This window comes from Oncorhynchus tshawytscha, linkage group LG15 (assembly GCF_018296145.1).
Source record: "Oncorhynchus tshawytscha isolate Ot180627B linkage group LG15, Otsh_v2.0, whole genome shotgun sequence".
In the NCBI taxonomy this organism is placed as follows: domain Eukaryota; kingdom Metazoa; phylum Chordata; class Actinopteri; order Salmoniformes; family Salmonidae; genus Oncorhynchus; species Oncorhynchus tshawytscha.
Window position 1 is genome coordinate 25,730,071 of NC_056443.1, and position 16,304 is coordinate 25,746,374.

General features: G+C 41.4%; 1 protein-coding gene across 1 annotated transcript in view; it reads left to right on the forward strand.

Moving 5' to 3' along the window:
* The window catches only part of LOC112214887 (nuclear factor 1 B-type-like), an 87,285-nt gene extending 81,734 nt beyond the window's left edge, over positions 1-5,551 (forward strand). The window contains 1 exon segment of the mRNA XM_042298371.1: positions 3,037-5,551. Coding sequence (XP_042154305.1) covers positions 3,037-3,172 — 136 coding nt within the window. The 3' untranslated portion in view covers positions 3,173-5,551.
* Positions 5,552-16,304: the final 10,753 nt, after the last annotated feature.

Genomic DNA, 16,304 nt, shown 5'->3' on the forward strand with positions numbered 1-16,304 from the left:
CCGCATTCCATAATTGCACTAGCAAAGGTTTGTTCATAGGATTGAGAAGTTGAATGCGCTGTTTAAATGATATTTAATTAAGATGATGTGTGTTTGTATTATCCTTTGTCTGATGAACCACTATACACTAGGACCCAAATTCAAACACTCCGGGGCCTCCCGGGTGGCGCAGTGGTCTAGGGCTGTGCCACCACAGACTCTGGGTTCGCGCCCAGGTTCTGTCGCAGCCGGCCGTGCCCGGGAGATCCGTGGGGTGACCGAAGCACAATTGTCCTAGTGTCATCCGGGTTAGGGAGGGTTTGGCCGGTAGGGACATCCATGTCTCATGCACTCGTGCACTAGCGACTCCTGTGGCGGGCCGTGCGTAGTGCACACTGACAAGGTTGCTATGATATTTAATTAAGATGATGTGTGTTTGTATTATCCTTTGTCTGATGAACCACTATACACTATACTATGTTTCCTCCGACACATTGGTGCGTCTGGCTTCCGGGTTGGATGCGCGCTGTGTTAACCAAGTGTGGCTTGGTTGGGTTGTGTTTCGGAGGACGCATGGCTTTCGACCTTCATCTCTCCCGAACCCGTACGGGAGTTGTAGCGATGAGACAAGATAGTAACTACTAACAATTGGATACCACGAAATTGGGGAGAAAAGGGGGTAAAAAAATAAAAACAAATAAATAAATTCAAACATTCAAACTGCCATTTGGCAGGAAATGGGTCAGCAATCCATTAAGATGCCATTAGATAATCTAATTTGGTTGGCTTAATCCTTGAAAGATGCCCGCTGGAGCTCCGCTTGTGAGAAGGAGAATTAGTGTGATTTGGGTTCGTGGAGCTCGAAGATGGGGCTAGAAGAGGCCATGGGGATAGATTACGCAGCAGGAATCCATGAGGAAAGTTGTTTCTCTCATTAGTGTTAGTGAGTGCCCTCGTCTGAAGCCACCTGCAGGCCTGTGTAGGGGAAGTGAACTTGGGCTGCGTCCATATATAGTGCACTTTAGGCCTTTGTCCAAAGTAGTCAAACAAATAGGGAATACGTTACCATTTGAGATACAGCCTTGCACTTCAGTGTAAAGGCAAGTGAATGAAATCCCTAACTCAAGCAAAGACATCATCTTTTTTTGTAAACAATGAATAATTTGGTGAAATTCTATATGTGGCAATATGAGATTGACAGTGTGATGGACTGCATAGTGAACACTGTTTACCTTTACTGTGTCTATGCTGTCCTCACCTGAGAAGGCCTTTAGAGTAGGACACAGAGTGGGGAGAGAGTGTGTGTGTGTGTGTGTGTGTGTGTGTGTGTGTGTGTGTGTGTGTGTGTGTGTGTGTGTGTGTGTGTGTGTGTGTGTGTGTGTGTGTGTGTGTGTGTGTGTTTGTGTGTGTGTGTGTGTGTGTGTGTGTGTGTGTTTGTGTGTGTGTGTGTGTGTGTGTGTGTGTGTGTTAAAGAGACGAGGGAAGGACAGAATGCTGCAGGGAACTAGCCTGCTCTGAGCTCTCTTTGTTCAGCAAGGTAGGAAAAACGTAATCTCTCATTTCCTGTCAGATGATTTTTGGCATGCCTGCGAGAGAGGGAGACAGAGAGAGTTAGGCAAATACAGGGAGGGAGAAAAAAGAGAGGGAGAGAGAGAGGGTAAGGGGGCTGGTAGGAGGAGCGAGAATGATGAAGGGAGGTGGAGTCAAGGAGAAAGGAGGATGGAGGTGGAGAGAAAAGCCCTGCCCAAATAGTTTGTGTAGATCATCGCTGGTGTTTTAACCCTTTATAGGACTGGAACTGACTGTACAAGATTCCAATGTTTTCTTTATCTCTACCTTTCTCTCTCTCTTGTTTTATTTTCTATGATCCTCTTAGCAACTTATTGAATATGTGGTTCCCATTGTTTTTAGCTGAGTGTTTCCCAGGGTTTTGTATAAAATGCAGACCAGATCATTAGACACCATTCATGGACGCAGACCCAGTCCTGTCAGATGGGACAGCCTCAGGGAAAATGAAGTCTGTGTTCCACCATATCCGGTTCCCACTCCTCTCCTTTTCCCTCGTTAGGTAGTCTTCCTATCCCACTGACAACAGGAATCTACTCTCTTCTCCATATTTATTGAGGAAGCCTTACACCTGCATGGGGCAGTGGCGGGACTTGGTTAACCTACATACCCCCCGGGAAAATAAGATTCTATTTAGTGTCTACATATCAGGCCCTGTATATAGTGTTGGCCTATAATGCAGCAATTGTGCAAGACAAGACAGGTATTTCAGACGTAGCAGCTATGTGTGTGTGGGGGGGATAATTCATTCATTATTCGACATGTACGTATCATTGAACCCCTTGAGAACAACAACACATTGTTTGTGTTTCGCAAGCAGGCTGCACTTTCGGTTTGCGCCTCCGGTGAACAATCGCTGTGTTGTGTTGCATTAGCGTGCGTTGAATGGGGATGAGGAGGATTTGTAAAGACCCCGACCCCCTTCCGTAGCACCATTGATCAACATGGAGAGGGTCTGTCAATATGGGATTAGGTGTGATCCTCGCTTGACATCCTCCTCAGAGGAATCGGCGGAATACACTGGAAGCGCTTTGTCTGACTGTGTCCCCCTTCGAGCCATAGACTGATTAGACTAGACATAAGACCTTTACATCAAACTCTCCCTGAGTAAAGCAACATGATTGGATGAGAGGGATGAAACTATTGTGGGTGCCGTTTAAAAAAAACTATTGTTCATAAAAACACTGCCATAGAATTTGATTGATGGTTTCGTAGACATTTGATTGACGCTGCATAATAATTACACATCCTAACAAGACATACATGCTATATACACAGAATTGTGTTTTCTGCCTAACAAAATAATTGGTTAATTTACTGTAGATTTGTGTTAACTGTTCATGTTATAGTGATGTCGTGTTACAGTGTAATGTAATGCTGCAGAGTATTTCATGATTGCTTTGCAAAGTGTCCAAACGCTTCCATTGCTCAATGCAGGTGACTCAAAACCCTCTTCCGTTCTCTCCTTCTCTCTCTGTTGTGTTTAAACAGTCCTGGTACCTGGGCGAGCTTAGTTCCATTCCAAGTCACGAACGGGACTCCGATTCTGCCGACAAATGTCCACCAGAACTACAGCATAAACATCATTGGTGAACCCCCCCTCCTCCACACAGAGGCAGAGAACTGAAGACCGCTCAAGGGGCAAGAAGTGTCGGCTACGGGGGAACTAACCAGCAAGCAGCACTTAAAACAATGGTGCTTACCCCCTCTCTCCCTCCCCCCCTTCCCCCCTCCCACAGACCCCTCCTCCTTCGGGACATTGGCCAAGAAGACTTGAGTAGGTTTGGAGCAAAACTGATCCGGTCCACTCTGGCTAACCCTTCGCCATGCCAGTCAGTCATTGTGTGAAAAGAGCCTTTCTATTCAAAATACTGTGATGTATCCTGTACAAAAAAACTTAAGATGCCTTAATGTTTTGCATGACAACTCTTAGTCTAATAGTGGTGTTCTTCTTCATTTTGATGTTGGGAGTTTCTAACCTTGGTTACGAACAGGGGAAGTGGTGGTCTGAAACACACAAAGACTGGCTGGTAGTAGACGTACCCGACTGTAAGTTATTCAACTTTGACCTTTACCCCTTCTATATCAAACTATTCACTGTGTAACCATAGGAACAAATTGTGAATTCAGAGTGTTTTTTCCCTTAGATTTCAATTTACTGTGATATATATTTTTTTTTTACTCATTATCCTGTTGATTCTGTACTGCTATTTACTTAAAAGTTAGTTATACTCTTAAGAGTACTCCTAACTCTTACTATGGTAAAAAAAAAGAAGACTAAACACTATTTTTAGGTTAGAGATTTGACCCCTTTTTTGAAAGAATTCGTATCTCCTCTAGAAAAAGTTTTTTTTTTAAGATTTAAAAAAAAAAAAATCTTGAAAACTCGAAAGAGGCAAGTGCAATTGAATTTTTGAAGGGAAGCTATCAGTCTGTCAGCCCTAAGACTCTAAAGGAAAGGGGATAAATATACGTTTTTTTGGTTTAAATACGTAAACGTGAAATGTTTAAAAAAACATTTGAGTTGATTTCAGTTGCATTTCTTTGTGTCTCAATATGGAAAGAAAAAAATACTAAACCTGAAATGCAGAGATGTGTTTGAAGGTGCGCATTAAGCTACCTATGCAGAACTGAATATGAACAAGCCAGCACTTCTATTGAGCCCTACTCAGTCTCATGGGGAGCTTTTTATTTATTGTGGAAAAAATAACAAACAGAAAGTTTAAAAAATGAAACACACATAGTGTATAAAATGCCATTCTAAATCAATAACATATTAATTTGGCCATTAGCTTATGAAGCTTGTGTTTACAATATGACTTGCCGAAAAAAAACAATGAATGCAGGCTGTTAAAGTCATTCACTAAAATGTATGTGTACGTCTCAAAATCTACACTTTTTGTGCAACCTCGAACCTGCAAGGTTGCAGTGGGTTGCACCTTTTGCCACTTGAACACTAAAAATCCCAGATACAATGGTGGCATTCCCTGAAATCTAGAATTGTGCAAGGCAGGTTTATTGACTTGACCTCTCTCCAAGTCCAGATATGACAAATCTCTCCAATACTCTTCATTTGCACGATGACATATAGTCCACATTACGTGCCTTGCCTTTGAATATAAAGATATCACTACACTTGTTTTTTTGCGGCATTTATTACCATTATAGAAAAGAAACTAAACAATTTATGATAATACTTTTTTTTTTGTACTCTGAATGAAAATTGTGACATTGTTGATTTTTTACTTTCATTTACTACTTTCTCTCACAGTTACGGTGCATATCAAGTATAGTTGCCGTTCTAAAGTCTATAATCACCAGCATTATTTTTCAGTGTTTTCGGTGGTTTTCGAATAACCTTTCATTTTTGTTTTATTGTTTTGTTTTTTGTTTTTCCATCATCCAGTTACTATTGAGGAGAGAAGAATTCAGATTTATGAAAATTATGCAATACCAAGTTTTGCCTATGTAGGTAGTGCTTATAGATATGCCAATTATTAGAGGCTAGTTTGGAGATAGACAATATTGTAATGCATTTATTTTGTTGATATCGTTGTTGTTGTTTTCCCTTTTTTAATTGACCAAAGTAGGGACTGCTTTCCATGCAGTGAATGGCAAGGTCTTATTGTCGTGTATTGACAGATGGAGAGACATGTTTCAATTTGTTTTTATTTCTTGGGGGAGGGAGGGGGCCATTTTTCTAAGCTTACTGTTCGCCTGTAAAGAATGCACCCGTTGGTCTCGTATGGCTGCAAAGTCACTGATCTGTCTACTGTGACAAACTTGACTCTTTGCATTCAACTTCCCACCTGGGGTGTTAGCATGTGACATTGACTAAGCTCATTTTCACAGGAGAGACGGCTTGACTTGTGGGACCATCACAAAAAAAAACATTCAGGAGAGGAACACGCTAACCTTAATCAGACCCACAATTGCAAACTGAAATCATACTACAATTGTAAAAAAAAAAAAATTGCAGGAAGCTATACAAGCATTAACCCTTAAACATAACATGGTGTCATTCTATTATCAGTCACTATATGCAATTCCCAAGTAGATGCCTTAAAAATACAGTATATATAAAGTGACCTGTTACACATGTGGTACAATCAACACACCGACAAATCCATGTGAAACCGGTCAAATCAGTCTAAAGAAAGTATTAATCAACATATATGCACTATATCTGTATACACCCCGGGGATATCTCTACCCGTTATCGCTATAGGGAGCCTTGATTTTATCATGTAATAAGCTATGGACTACAGAGGAAGGACCTCTGCTATTTTCATTGTACTGTGTAGTGCCCGGAGAAGAACAACAATAGAGAACTTGCATACAGTAGCACATAGGTTATCGTCTTCCCCAAGTGTGTTACGTCAAATCTGTAACAAACAAAAAAAGATATTACATATGTGAACAAAAACTAAATCTCAGGCGTTACAGGGCATTACAAATTCCAATCACAACTCTCCCACCTTGTAATACAAAAAATGACTTTTATAACTCAAATAGACACTATCCACAACGATGTTACCTGTTGCACTCTATCCCAGCAATTGTGAATATTCTTACCGGCTTAATTCGAAGAAAGGTACTGTACTGTATACACAACACTCTTTGAGAGGCCAGAAAGTGTATAAAACCTCCTAAACTCAAGTCAAGCTTATTCTCTCCTCCTTCACCAAGAAACTTATTCTGAATTTGGGAATGAAAAAAACAAAACAAAAACCACCCCATTCTATGTGCACTGTTCTGCTTTTTTTGTGTGAAAAAAAAACACAAGTGCTTTGCAGCCTCTGGCCATTGGAGACCCCACTGAAGGGCATTTTCCCTTAGTCACGTGTGATAGAAACGTGTCAGACTTGATGTTGATATTTTGGGTAGAAGATTGGGTGTATATAAAGGTGAATGCCGTGGTGGCGTCGATAGCAGTAGTTCTTTGGGGTTAAAATCTGCTTTTGGCAGCTTGCGAGTAATGTGTGTTTATGAGTATGTGTGTGTGTGCGTGTGCGTGTGCGTGTGTGTGTGTGTGTGTGTATGCTTGTAAGAGAGAATGCACGAGGGATAGAGAGGGTGACACGACACATCGAGCGAAGATGAGGGTCTTTCTATAGAGATACCTGCCTTATAGACAGGAGTTTGTACACTGTAATCTTTTTCACGCTTTTTATTTGACACCCTTGTTTGTGATTGTTTTCAAACATCTTGGGTATTATATAAGTCAATTCCATTTTAGGAGGGGAAAAAAACAAGGCTGGGCTTGATTTCACTCTCCAGCTCTCCCCAAATAATCCAAAATTAAAGGATTTTATAACTTTTTAATATTCCTGTATTAAGGTAAAGTATCCTATACAGAACCATAAAATTAAAATAAACTTTCCATTTTGGAAACATTTCAGTAATATTTGAAATTCTTGTTTTTGTTAGTGTGGCCATAGTAGAATGTGTGATGTGATTATGTGGTTGTGAATCCATGTCAGAGAGAGAGAGGGGGGGGGGGGGCGGCCTGATTGGGTTCTACCGTAGGGGAGATCTATCCATGTCAGTTCACAATAAAGGCACCTGGTTTGAGCCCTCCACCAGTGAAATACCAGGGTAACATTCGAAGTGTCATCATAGATTGTTCTACTGTGTTAATATCAAGTGTGTTATGTTGATCCCACGAAAGTCCTCCTTTAGAAAAATCATAATTACAGGATGATGCAACAATCCACGAGGAATTTGGCACCTAGCATTTGACAAAGTTTTGAAGTGTCCATTATGGGTTTGGATTTGGAACAGGCATGTGTATGCAACATCAAGCAAGTAGTTCCGCTGTGAGGATTGGGTGAAGTAAGTCCTTTGTGGCCCCCAGGCATCACAGATTTTTGCACTTTTCATAATTTCATCTACAGTGAGCTCCAAAAGTATTAGGACAGTGACACATTTTTGTTCTTTTGGCTCTGTACTCCAAGACTTTGAAATGGTACAATGACTATGAAGTTTAAGTACAGACTGCCAGCTTTAATTTGAGGGTATTTTCATCCATATCGGGTGAACCGTTTAGAAATTACACCACTTTTTGTACATAGTCCCCCCATTCTAGGGGAACAAAAGTATTGGGAGAAATTCACTTATGTGTATTAGCGTAGTAAAGAGTTAAGTATTTGGTTCCATGTTCATAACATGCAATCAAGTTTGTGACTCTACGAACTTGTTGGATTCATTTGCTGTTTGTTTTGTTTGTGTTTCAGATTATTTTGTGCCCAATTGAAATGAATGATAAATAATGTATTGTGTCACTTTTATTGTAAATAAGAATAGAATATATTTCTAAAGACTACATTAATGTGGATGCTACCATGATTACGATAATCCTGAATGAATCATGAATAATGATGAGTGAGAAAGTTACAGACGCACAAATATCATACCCCCAAGAAATGCTAACCTCTCACCATTACAATAACAGGGGAGGTTAGCATTTTTGGGGGGGTATGATATTTGTGCGTCTAACTTTCTCACTCATCATTATTCACAACTCATTCAGGATGCTGTAAAGTGTTTAGAGACGTATTCTATTATTATTTACAATAAAAGTGACAACAAAATTACGCAATACATTATTTACCATGAATATGGGACTAAATACTTAAGTTTGTACTACTTTAATACACATAAGTGAATTTGTCCCAATACTTTTGGTCTCCTAACTATGTACAAAAAGTCCTGTAAGTTCTTAACAGTTCACCCGATATGGATGAAAATACCTTTTATATCAGTGTCCCACTCATGGTAGATATTTCATAAGTAGACAGGTATAGGCAGGTTTTGTGTTGCATACATTGCATAATGTTTATTTTCAAAGGGCTAATTTGATTTGATCATCTATGGACATCATGTACAAGGGTTAAACCGTTTTCACAGAATGACATGTAGGCCCACAGATGAGAAAGGCATGACAGAGATGAGTATTATTCAATATTCAGTAATGATTGTTGTAGGCTATCCATGGTCAACCGTTCAATCAGTACCTTATGCAAGAAAGACCAGTGGCAATCATGCAATATCTGTGTAGTTCTACTTACTTAATGTTCAGTGCTCTAGGGATTAAGAGGACAGATGGATGGACAAAAGTGCTTTCAGGAGGTGTGTTTTTACGTGAGCAATAGATGTGTTCCATGTATTGATTATTAACATCAGGTTGTTGTTGTAAGCAGGAAACATAAAAACCAGCATTTTCTGTATTACTAATCACTTAACTAAATATATGAATAATTCAGTGCCTGTTCAAGCTCACCGTCTCAGTGGAGTGTCCATTGTCAATAAATGTGATATGACAACAAAAAAAAGTTAAACAACTTCAAACGAAGCGATATGTGTGGGGCGCCTTGGCGTGTTCTCTCAAATCTTTTTGAATTTTTAGTTTTGTTTGTTGTTTTGTTTTTGGTTTGAGATGTGTCTTTGCAAGAGGGTTTTTTGTGCTTCATTCACTTGAAGGTCAGCTGGGTACGCCCATCTCATGCTTGCTCTTTGAGGGGAAAAAGCTATGTGTACACGTCGTTTGGACAGTGTGTTTCTTTGGATTGTCAATTGCTACATTATGTTAACTAATGACATTTGAAAATGCTTGCCAACTTCTCAGAATGGTTGACTTCTTATGGGTCTTGTGGCACTTTTACTCCCTCTGCACACACATTATTACTATGGCGAATCACTTCAAGGTGAATTAAAAAACACAACTACTACAACACCACCAACTAAACAATACGTAACAGTCTCCAGTAGTAACACAGCAGGTGTGTGCAAAAGTCTACGTATGTATTGAATGTAGGTTTTAGAGGACTTTTGAAACCTTTTTGTTGATATCTTTTTATTTGACAGTTTAGGAACCACAGGTATGCCTCGTGAACTGTATAGCGAAGGCCTTGATATCCCTTCTTTTTGTTTTCTTTTTTGATTTTAGAACATTAAAGCAGTAGGCAATGCCTTTGAGATGGTTACATTTGGTGCAGGGGCTAAAATTGCCACAAGATTAAAATCAGTGTAAATAAGGCTCAACATTTTTGGTGATTGTTACTGTTATATCCAACCTATACTGCTAGCAGATGTTTTTACTGCAGTCAATTACTGGACGTGGATATATTTCCTATGCAAAACTGTTTAAACAATAAAATGAGCTATGCTACAAAAATGACTGTTGTATTACATCTTCTTTGTGTCTGTTAAAATTCTTAGGCAAATGTCAATTTTCTTTTGAAATAGTTACTTTGGTCTAAGTCAATAAATACTAAAGCTCAAAGTGTAATAACTGTTATGTCGTTGAGACATTAATCCCAATTAATGAGATAACATGCCTAGAGCATCAACTATGGTTGTAGGCATGATCCTTTTATTAAACAGGTTGGGAGGAAGTGAAGGGGAAGGTGGATATGGGGATGTTGTATTATAGGGTTATATTTCAAGCTAATTGGTGAGCTTTGTAGGTGTCTACACATGGGCCTTTAACTTGGTATATTCTGATATGTGTTGAGTTGGGAGCTGACTGGAGACAGAGGAGCAAGTGATGTAAATCCCAGTGTGGGTCACTAAGTCACGACTATGAAACATTGAACTCCTAAGCCCTTCACACAGATATATTGGAATGTTGGACATTGCATAAGGCACAAAGCAGGCTAATACTCCAATGAACTCCAATTAAAGCCACTGAAACCCCATTACTATGTCCCACAAGATCAGCTGCCATCAAAACACCCATCACTGTGCCCACATTATTAGCTGTTACCAAAACACCTATCACTGTGTCCACAATATTAGCCGTCACAAAAACACCCATCACTTTGCCCACAATATTAGCCGTCACCAAAACCCCCATTGCTGTGCCCACGAGATAAGCCACTTCAAAAACAAAAATGGCTGCCACCGCATGTATTCTGGGACAGGATGCTGTGGAGACACACATGCCATGGTTCTGATCAAGGTGAAACTAGCACCTGGCCTTGGGCACCGAGCTGAGTTCATTTGGTCTATAAAAGAAGAACAACATTGTGCCGGACTGATATAAAATTACCCTGATGTTTAATGGTAATCATTATGCTATTTATCAAAATTGGCCAGTTAAATTCAACATCTGGCTTCAATAGCGGGGCTACAGTCTAGTGTTTTGGCGGTTCTCATATCCTACATATTTTCCATAATTTTTTATCAAGGCCTGCTGTTAGTGATTTGTAGAAGCTAAATAGATGGCGATTCGCTCCTATTAGGCTTTGCAGTGCTCAAGCAAATTTTTTTTTTTAGTGATTGCCTTTGTTTTTGGCCTTTTCTCTCTGACTTTTCCTCCCAGGGTGGACCTTATGGAGGCTCGTGAAACAAAAAGCTCTTCCCTGTGTACCCTCAGTAACCTCCTGCAGGGTAAAGAGAGAGAGGGAAGGAGGGGAGACGGAGTTACTTCAGCATGACAGAAACAGGCAGCTTTCTAAAACAAACCTGTTAGTACCTATAGGAACTAAAGCCTTGGATTCTGTCCCATCTCTCTTATCGAGAGACCTGCCACTCAAACCTCTGTCTTTCTTGAAAATGAGATGCTATATATCAAGAGATTCTATTTCAATATCTAAACAGAAAAGTAAAACACTTTCTAAAAACAATAAAGCAATCAATCAAAATATATATATTTTTGGGGATAAGAAAGCATACTCAGCACTGCCAATTCCCATACAATTTGTCTTCCATTTCCTAATCAATTGTTTTTTCTTGCAAGATGACATCCACAATCAACACACGGAGGCCAATTAATATGGGACATATAGGTTTGGGTGTTCTTCAGACCGTGGGATTTACACACATCGATGTGTGGAAAATAAACAGGTGTTCAGCTGTGCATGTGTGGGTGTTAATGGGGGTTGAATTGAAAAGTCCTCATCTCCTCCTCTGTTCAACATGGTGGATTAGCTCCCCCAGTTTCCCATGGACCCTCTCGCGCAGCCCCCCACCACCATTTGCATAAGGTGCAGACAAGAGAGATGTGACAAACAAACCTGGCACAGAGCACTGGCTGGCTTATTCATGAACTCCCTCCTCTCTACAGGACCGTCCTGAACACACATACACCCAGTCTCTCTCACACGGAGTCACACCATGCTGCATTCAGACAACAGGGGGCGCTTCAAGTCAGGAGATGACAGAAGATACTGGCCATGTCTGAATATCCATATTTCCGTTCTAAATAGTAAGCATTTTAGGTTTGCAAAAATAGAATGTTTTATAATATGTGAAATGTAAAAAATCAAGTATGCTTTAAATGCCAGGATGTTATACTCACTTCGGCTTTTCATCTAGTAGCATTCACTGCACACTTTTGAGGAAGAAAATCGTCTTTCCAGACTCATGTTTGACAACAGCTGATCATTAGATATGGGCAGTGGCGACTCGTCATTCAGGGCAGGTGGGGCAAAGCCACACGGCCTGTTTTGCTTGTTATTTTGGCATTAATACTGCTTTCTGTGGTGGTGGGGCTGGCCAGCAGAAAATACAGAGCTGTAATGAACACGAGGGGAGACAGAGAGCTGGTTTCAAGCGCAGGGCGCAGCAGGTGTTTATTGCAAAGGACCACAGGAGGAGGCAGGTAGCTTGGTCCAGGGGCGGGCGTACACAGGGGGTCATACACAGGGGGTCCAAAAGGGCAACAGTACAGGCAGGGAAAAGGCTAGTAACATAGTCTGGGAGATTAGGCAACAGGTAGATAACAGGAAATCCAATAGGCTAAAGTACAGGCAGAAGGTACAGTACAGAAGGTAAAGTACAGGCAAAAGGCGTCGTTAGTGAGGCAGGCTAAACTCCATCAAAGAACAGGAAGTTACTAAACCACAGAAGAAGATGGAAATATGTGGTTTTCGGTGATGGCTTTATTGGATAGCTAGCAACTTGTAACCAATTACCCATTCCTAAAAAAGTCCTATTTGAATGGTAATGTTAAATAATAGACATTGGCTGTTGCTTCCCATTTAAGTTTATTGTGATGGTAATAACATTTGTTTTTGATAATAATTATTAGGTGGAGGCCGCTAGCTACAATGGTATCTTTTAGCTAGCTAACTGCTCTGCAGTGCACGCTAGCATGACTTGCCATAAAGTTAGAAAAACAAGTTGAGGAAAAAAAACTAAACAAAACATGTTTTATTATCACCTGAAACAATATATATATATATATATATATATCCTGTCTTGAATGAAAAGCTCACATTTTGCAATCTCCCAAAAATAAATACAATCTCTGAGGAGAGACAGGCTCTCCTCCATCTTGTGTTACAAACACTACACTTAGTAGTGGCTTGAAGATGACATACGGTGTAATGAATTACATCGCAATGTGTACGGGGCATCAGTATGGCCGTTTGGGTATGCAGGAAATATAACATTTTTGAATATCGAACAAGCTTTAAATGCAAGGATGTTATACTCATTTAGTCTTTCAGCTAGTAGCATTAGCTTCACACTTAAAGTAGTTACAGTAGCTTTATGTTAAAGATTCAGACTTTGCTCGTCATTACCTCTTCAATGAAACACGGCAGGATGATATAAATGACATAGAGAGGAAGGAGAGTCTGCATGTTTTAGTTGCGGGCCATGTCAGTGGCACTGTATTGTCCTCAAAGCGGGCAAAAAAGTTATTTAGTCTGCTTGGGAGCAAGACATCCTGGTCCGTGACGGGGCTGGATTTCTTTTTGTAATCCGTGATTGACTGTAGACCCTGCCACATACCTCTTGTGTCTGAGCCGTTGAATTGAGATTCTACTTTGTCTCTATACTGACGCTTAGCTTGTTTGATTGCCTTGCGGAGGGAATAATTACACCGGTCACCTTGCCCTGATTAAAAGCAGTGATTTGGGCTTTCAGTTTCACGCGAATGCTGCCATCAATCCACGGTTTCTGGTTTGGTAATGTTTTAATCGTTGCTATGGGAACGACATCTTCAACGCACGTTCTAATGAACTCGCTCACCAAATCAGCGTATTCGTCAATGTTGTTGTCTGACGCAATACGAAACATATCCCAGTCCACGTGATGGAAGCAGTCTTGGAGTGTGGAATCAGATTGGTCGGACCAGCGTTGAACAGACCTCAGCGCGGGAGCTTCTTGTTTTAGTTTCTGTCTGTAGGCAGGGATCAACAAAATGGAGTCGTGGTCAGCTTTTCCGAAAGGAGGGCGGTGCAGGGCCTTATATGCGTCGCGGAAGTTAGAATAGCAGTGATCCAAGGTTTTTCCAGCCCTGGTTGCGCAATCGATATGCTGATAAAATTTAGGGAGTCTTGTTTTCAGATTAGCCTTGTTAAAATCCCCAGCTATATATATGGCTGTGATTATAATCGAAGAGAATTCCCTTGGTAGATAATGCGGTCGACATTTGATTGTGAGGAATTCTAAATCAGGTGAACAGAAGGACTTGAGTACCTGTATGTTGTCATGATCACACCACGTCACGTTAACCATGAAGCATACGCCCCCGCCCCTCTTCTTACCAGAAAGATGTTTGTTTCTGTCTGCGTGATGCGTGGAGAAACCAGTTGGCTGCACCGACTCCGATAGCGTCTCTCCAGTGAGCCATGTTTCCGTGAAGCAAAGAACGTTACAGTCTCTGATGTCCCTCTGGAATGCTACCCTTGCTCGGATTTCATCAACCTTGTTGTCAAGAGACTGGACATTGGCGAGAAGAATGCTAGGGAGTGGTGCACGATGTGCCCGTCTCCGGAGTCTGACCAGAAGACCGCTCCATTTCCCCCTTTTACAAAGTCGTTTTTTTGGGCAGTCGCCGGCTGGGATCCATTCCGTTGTCCTGGGTGAAAGGCAGAACACAGGATCCGCTTCGCGAAAGTCATATTCTTGGTCGTACTGATGGTGAGTTGACACTGCTCTTATGTTCAGTAGTTCTTCTCGACTGTATGTAATGAAACCTAAGATGACCTGGGGTACTAATGTAAGAAATAACACGTAAAAAAAACAAAAAAACTGCATAGTTTCCTAGGAACGCGAAGCAAGGCGGCCATCTCTGTCGGCGCCGGAAATTAGTTTACATATTGTCCAACAATCAATCAATCAAATGTATTTATAAATCCCTTTTTACATCAGCAGATGTCAAAGTGCTATACAGAAACCCAGCCTATAGCGCCAAACAGCAAGCAATGCAGATGTAAAAGCACGGTGGCTAGGAAAAACTCCATAGAAAGGCATGAATATAGAAAGAAACCTAGAGGGGAACCAGGCTCTGAGGGGTGGCCTGTCCTTTTCTGGCTGTGCCGGGTGGAGATAGTACATGGCCATTAAGGCCAGATTGTTCTTCAAGATGTTCAAACGTTCATAGATGACCAGCAAGGTCATTCAGAGGTCGAGACAGTAGGTGCGGTAGAGAGAGTCAAAACAGCAGTTTCCAGGACAAGGTAGCATGTCTGGTGAACAGGTCAGGGTTCCATAGTCGCAGGCAGAACAATTGAAACTGGAGTAGCAGCAAGACCAGGTGTACTTGGGAGAGCCAGGAGTCATTAGGCCAGGTAGTCTTGAGGCATAGTCTTAGGGCTCAGATCCTCCGGGACGGGAGGGAAAGAGATATTTAGAGGGAGCATACTTAATAAATTCACATAGGACACCAGATAAGACAGGAGAATTACACTAGATATAACAGACTGACACTACCCCCCCGCCACATAGACTATTGCAGCATAGATACTGGAGGCTGAGGCAGGGTGGGTCGGGGCACACTGTGGTCCCATCTGACAATTCCCCCAGACAGAGCAAACCAGGTAGGATATAACCCCACCCACTTTGCCAAAGCACAGCGCCCACAGCACTAGAGGGATATCAACCAACTGACTACCCTGAGACAAGGCTGAGTAAAGCCCACAAAGATCTCCTCCACCGCACAATCCCGAGGAGACGCAAAACCGGAGAGGAACATCACATCTGTGACTCAACCCACTCAAGTAACGCACCCCTTCTAGGGACGGCATAGAAGAGCACTAGAAAGCCAGTGACTCAGCCCCCGTAATAGAGTCAGAGAATCCCAGTGGAGAGAGGGGAGGTGGCCAGGCAGAGACGGCAAGGGTAGTTCGTCACTCCAGTGCCTTGCCGTTCACCTTCGCACCCCTGGGCCAGACTACACTCAATCATAGGACCTACTGATGAAATTAGTCTTCAGGAAAGACTTAAAGGTCGAGACCGAGTCTGCGTCTCTCACATGGACAGGCAGACCATTCCATAAAAATGGAGTTCTATAGGAGAAAGCCCTGCCTCCAGCTGTTTGCTTAGAAATTCTAGGGACAATAAGGAGGCCTGAGTATTGTGACTGTAGCGTACGTGTACGGAAGGACCAAATCGGAGAGATAGGTAGGAGCAAGCCCATGTAATGTTTTGTAGGTTAGCAGTAAAAACTTGAAATCAGCCCTAGCCTTAACAGGAAGCCAGAGGTTAGCACTGGAGTAATATGATCACATTTTGGGGTTCTAGTCAAGATTCTAGCAGCCATATTTAGCACTAATTTAAATGTATTTAGTGCTTTATCCAGGTAGCCAAAGAGTAGAGCACTGCAGTAGTCTAATCTAGAAGTGACAAAAACATGCATTAGCTTTCTGAATAATTTTTGGACAAAACCATTTTGATTTGTCAGAGGACAAATGTTTTTGATTGGTTTGTCAGAGGACAAACGTTTTTGATTGATTTGTCAGAGTACAAACCATCCACAGAGATGAACTGATGTCTTTCTGACGGATAAGATCTAAACCAGGCAA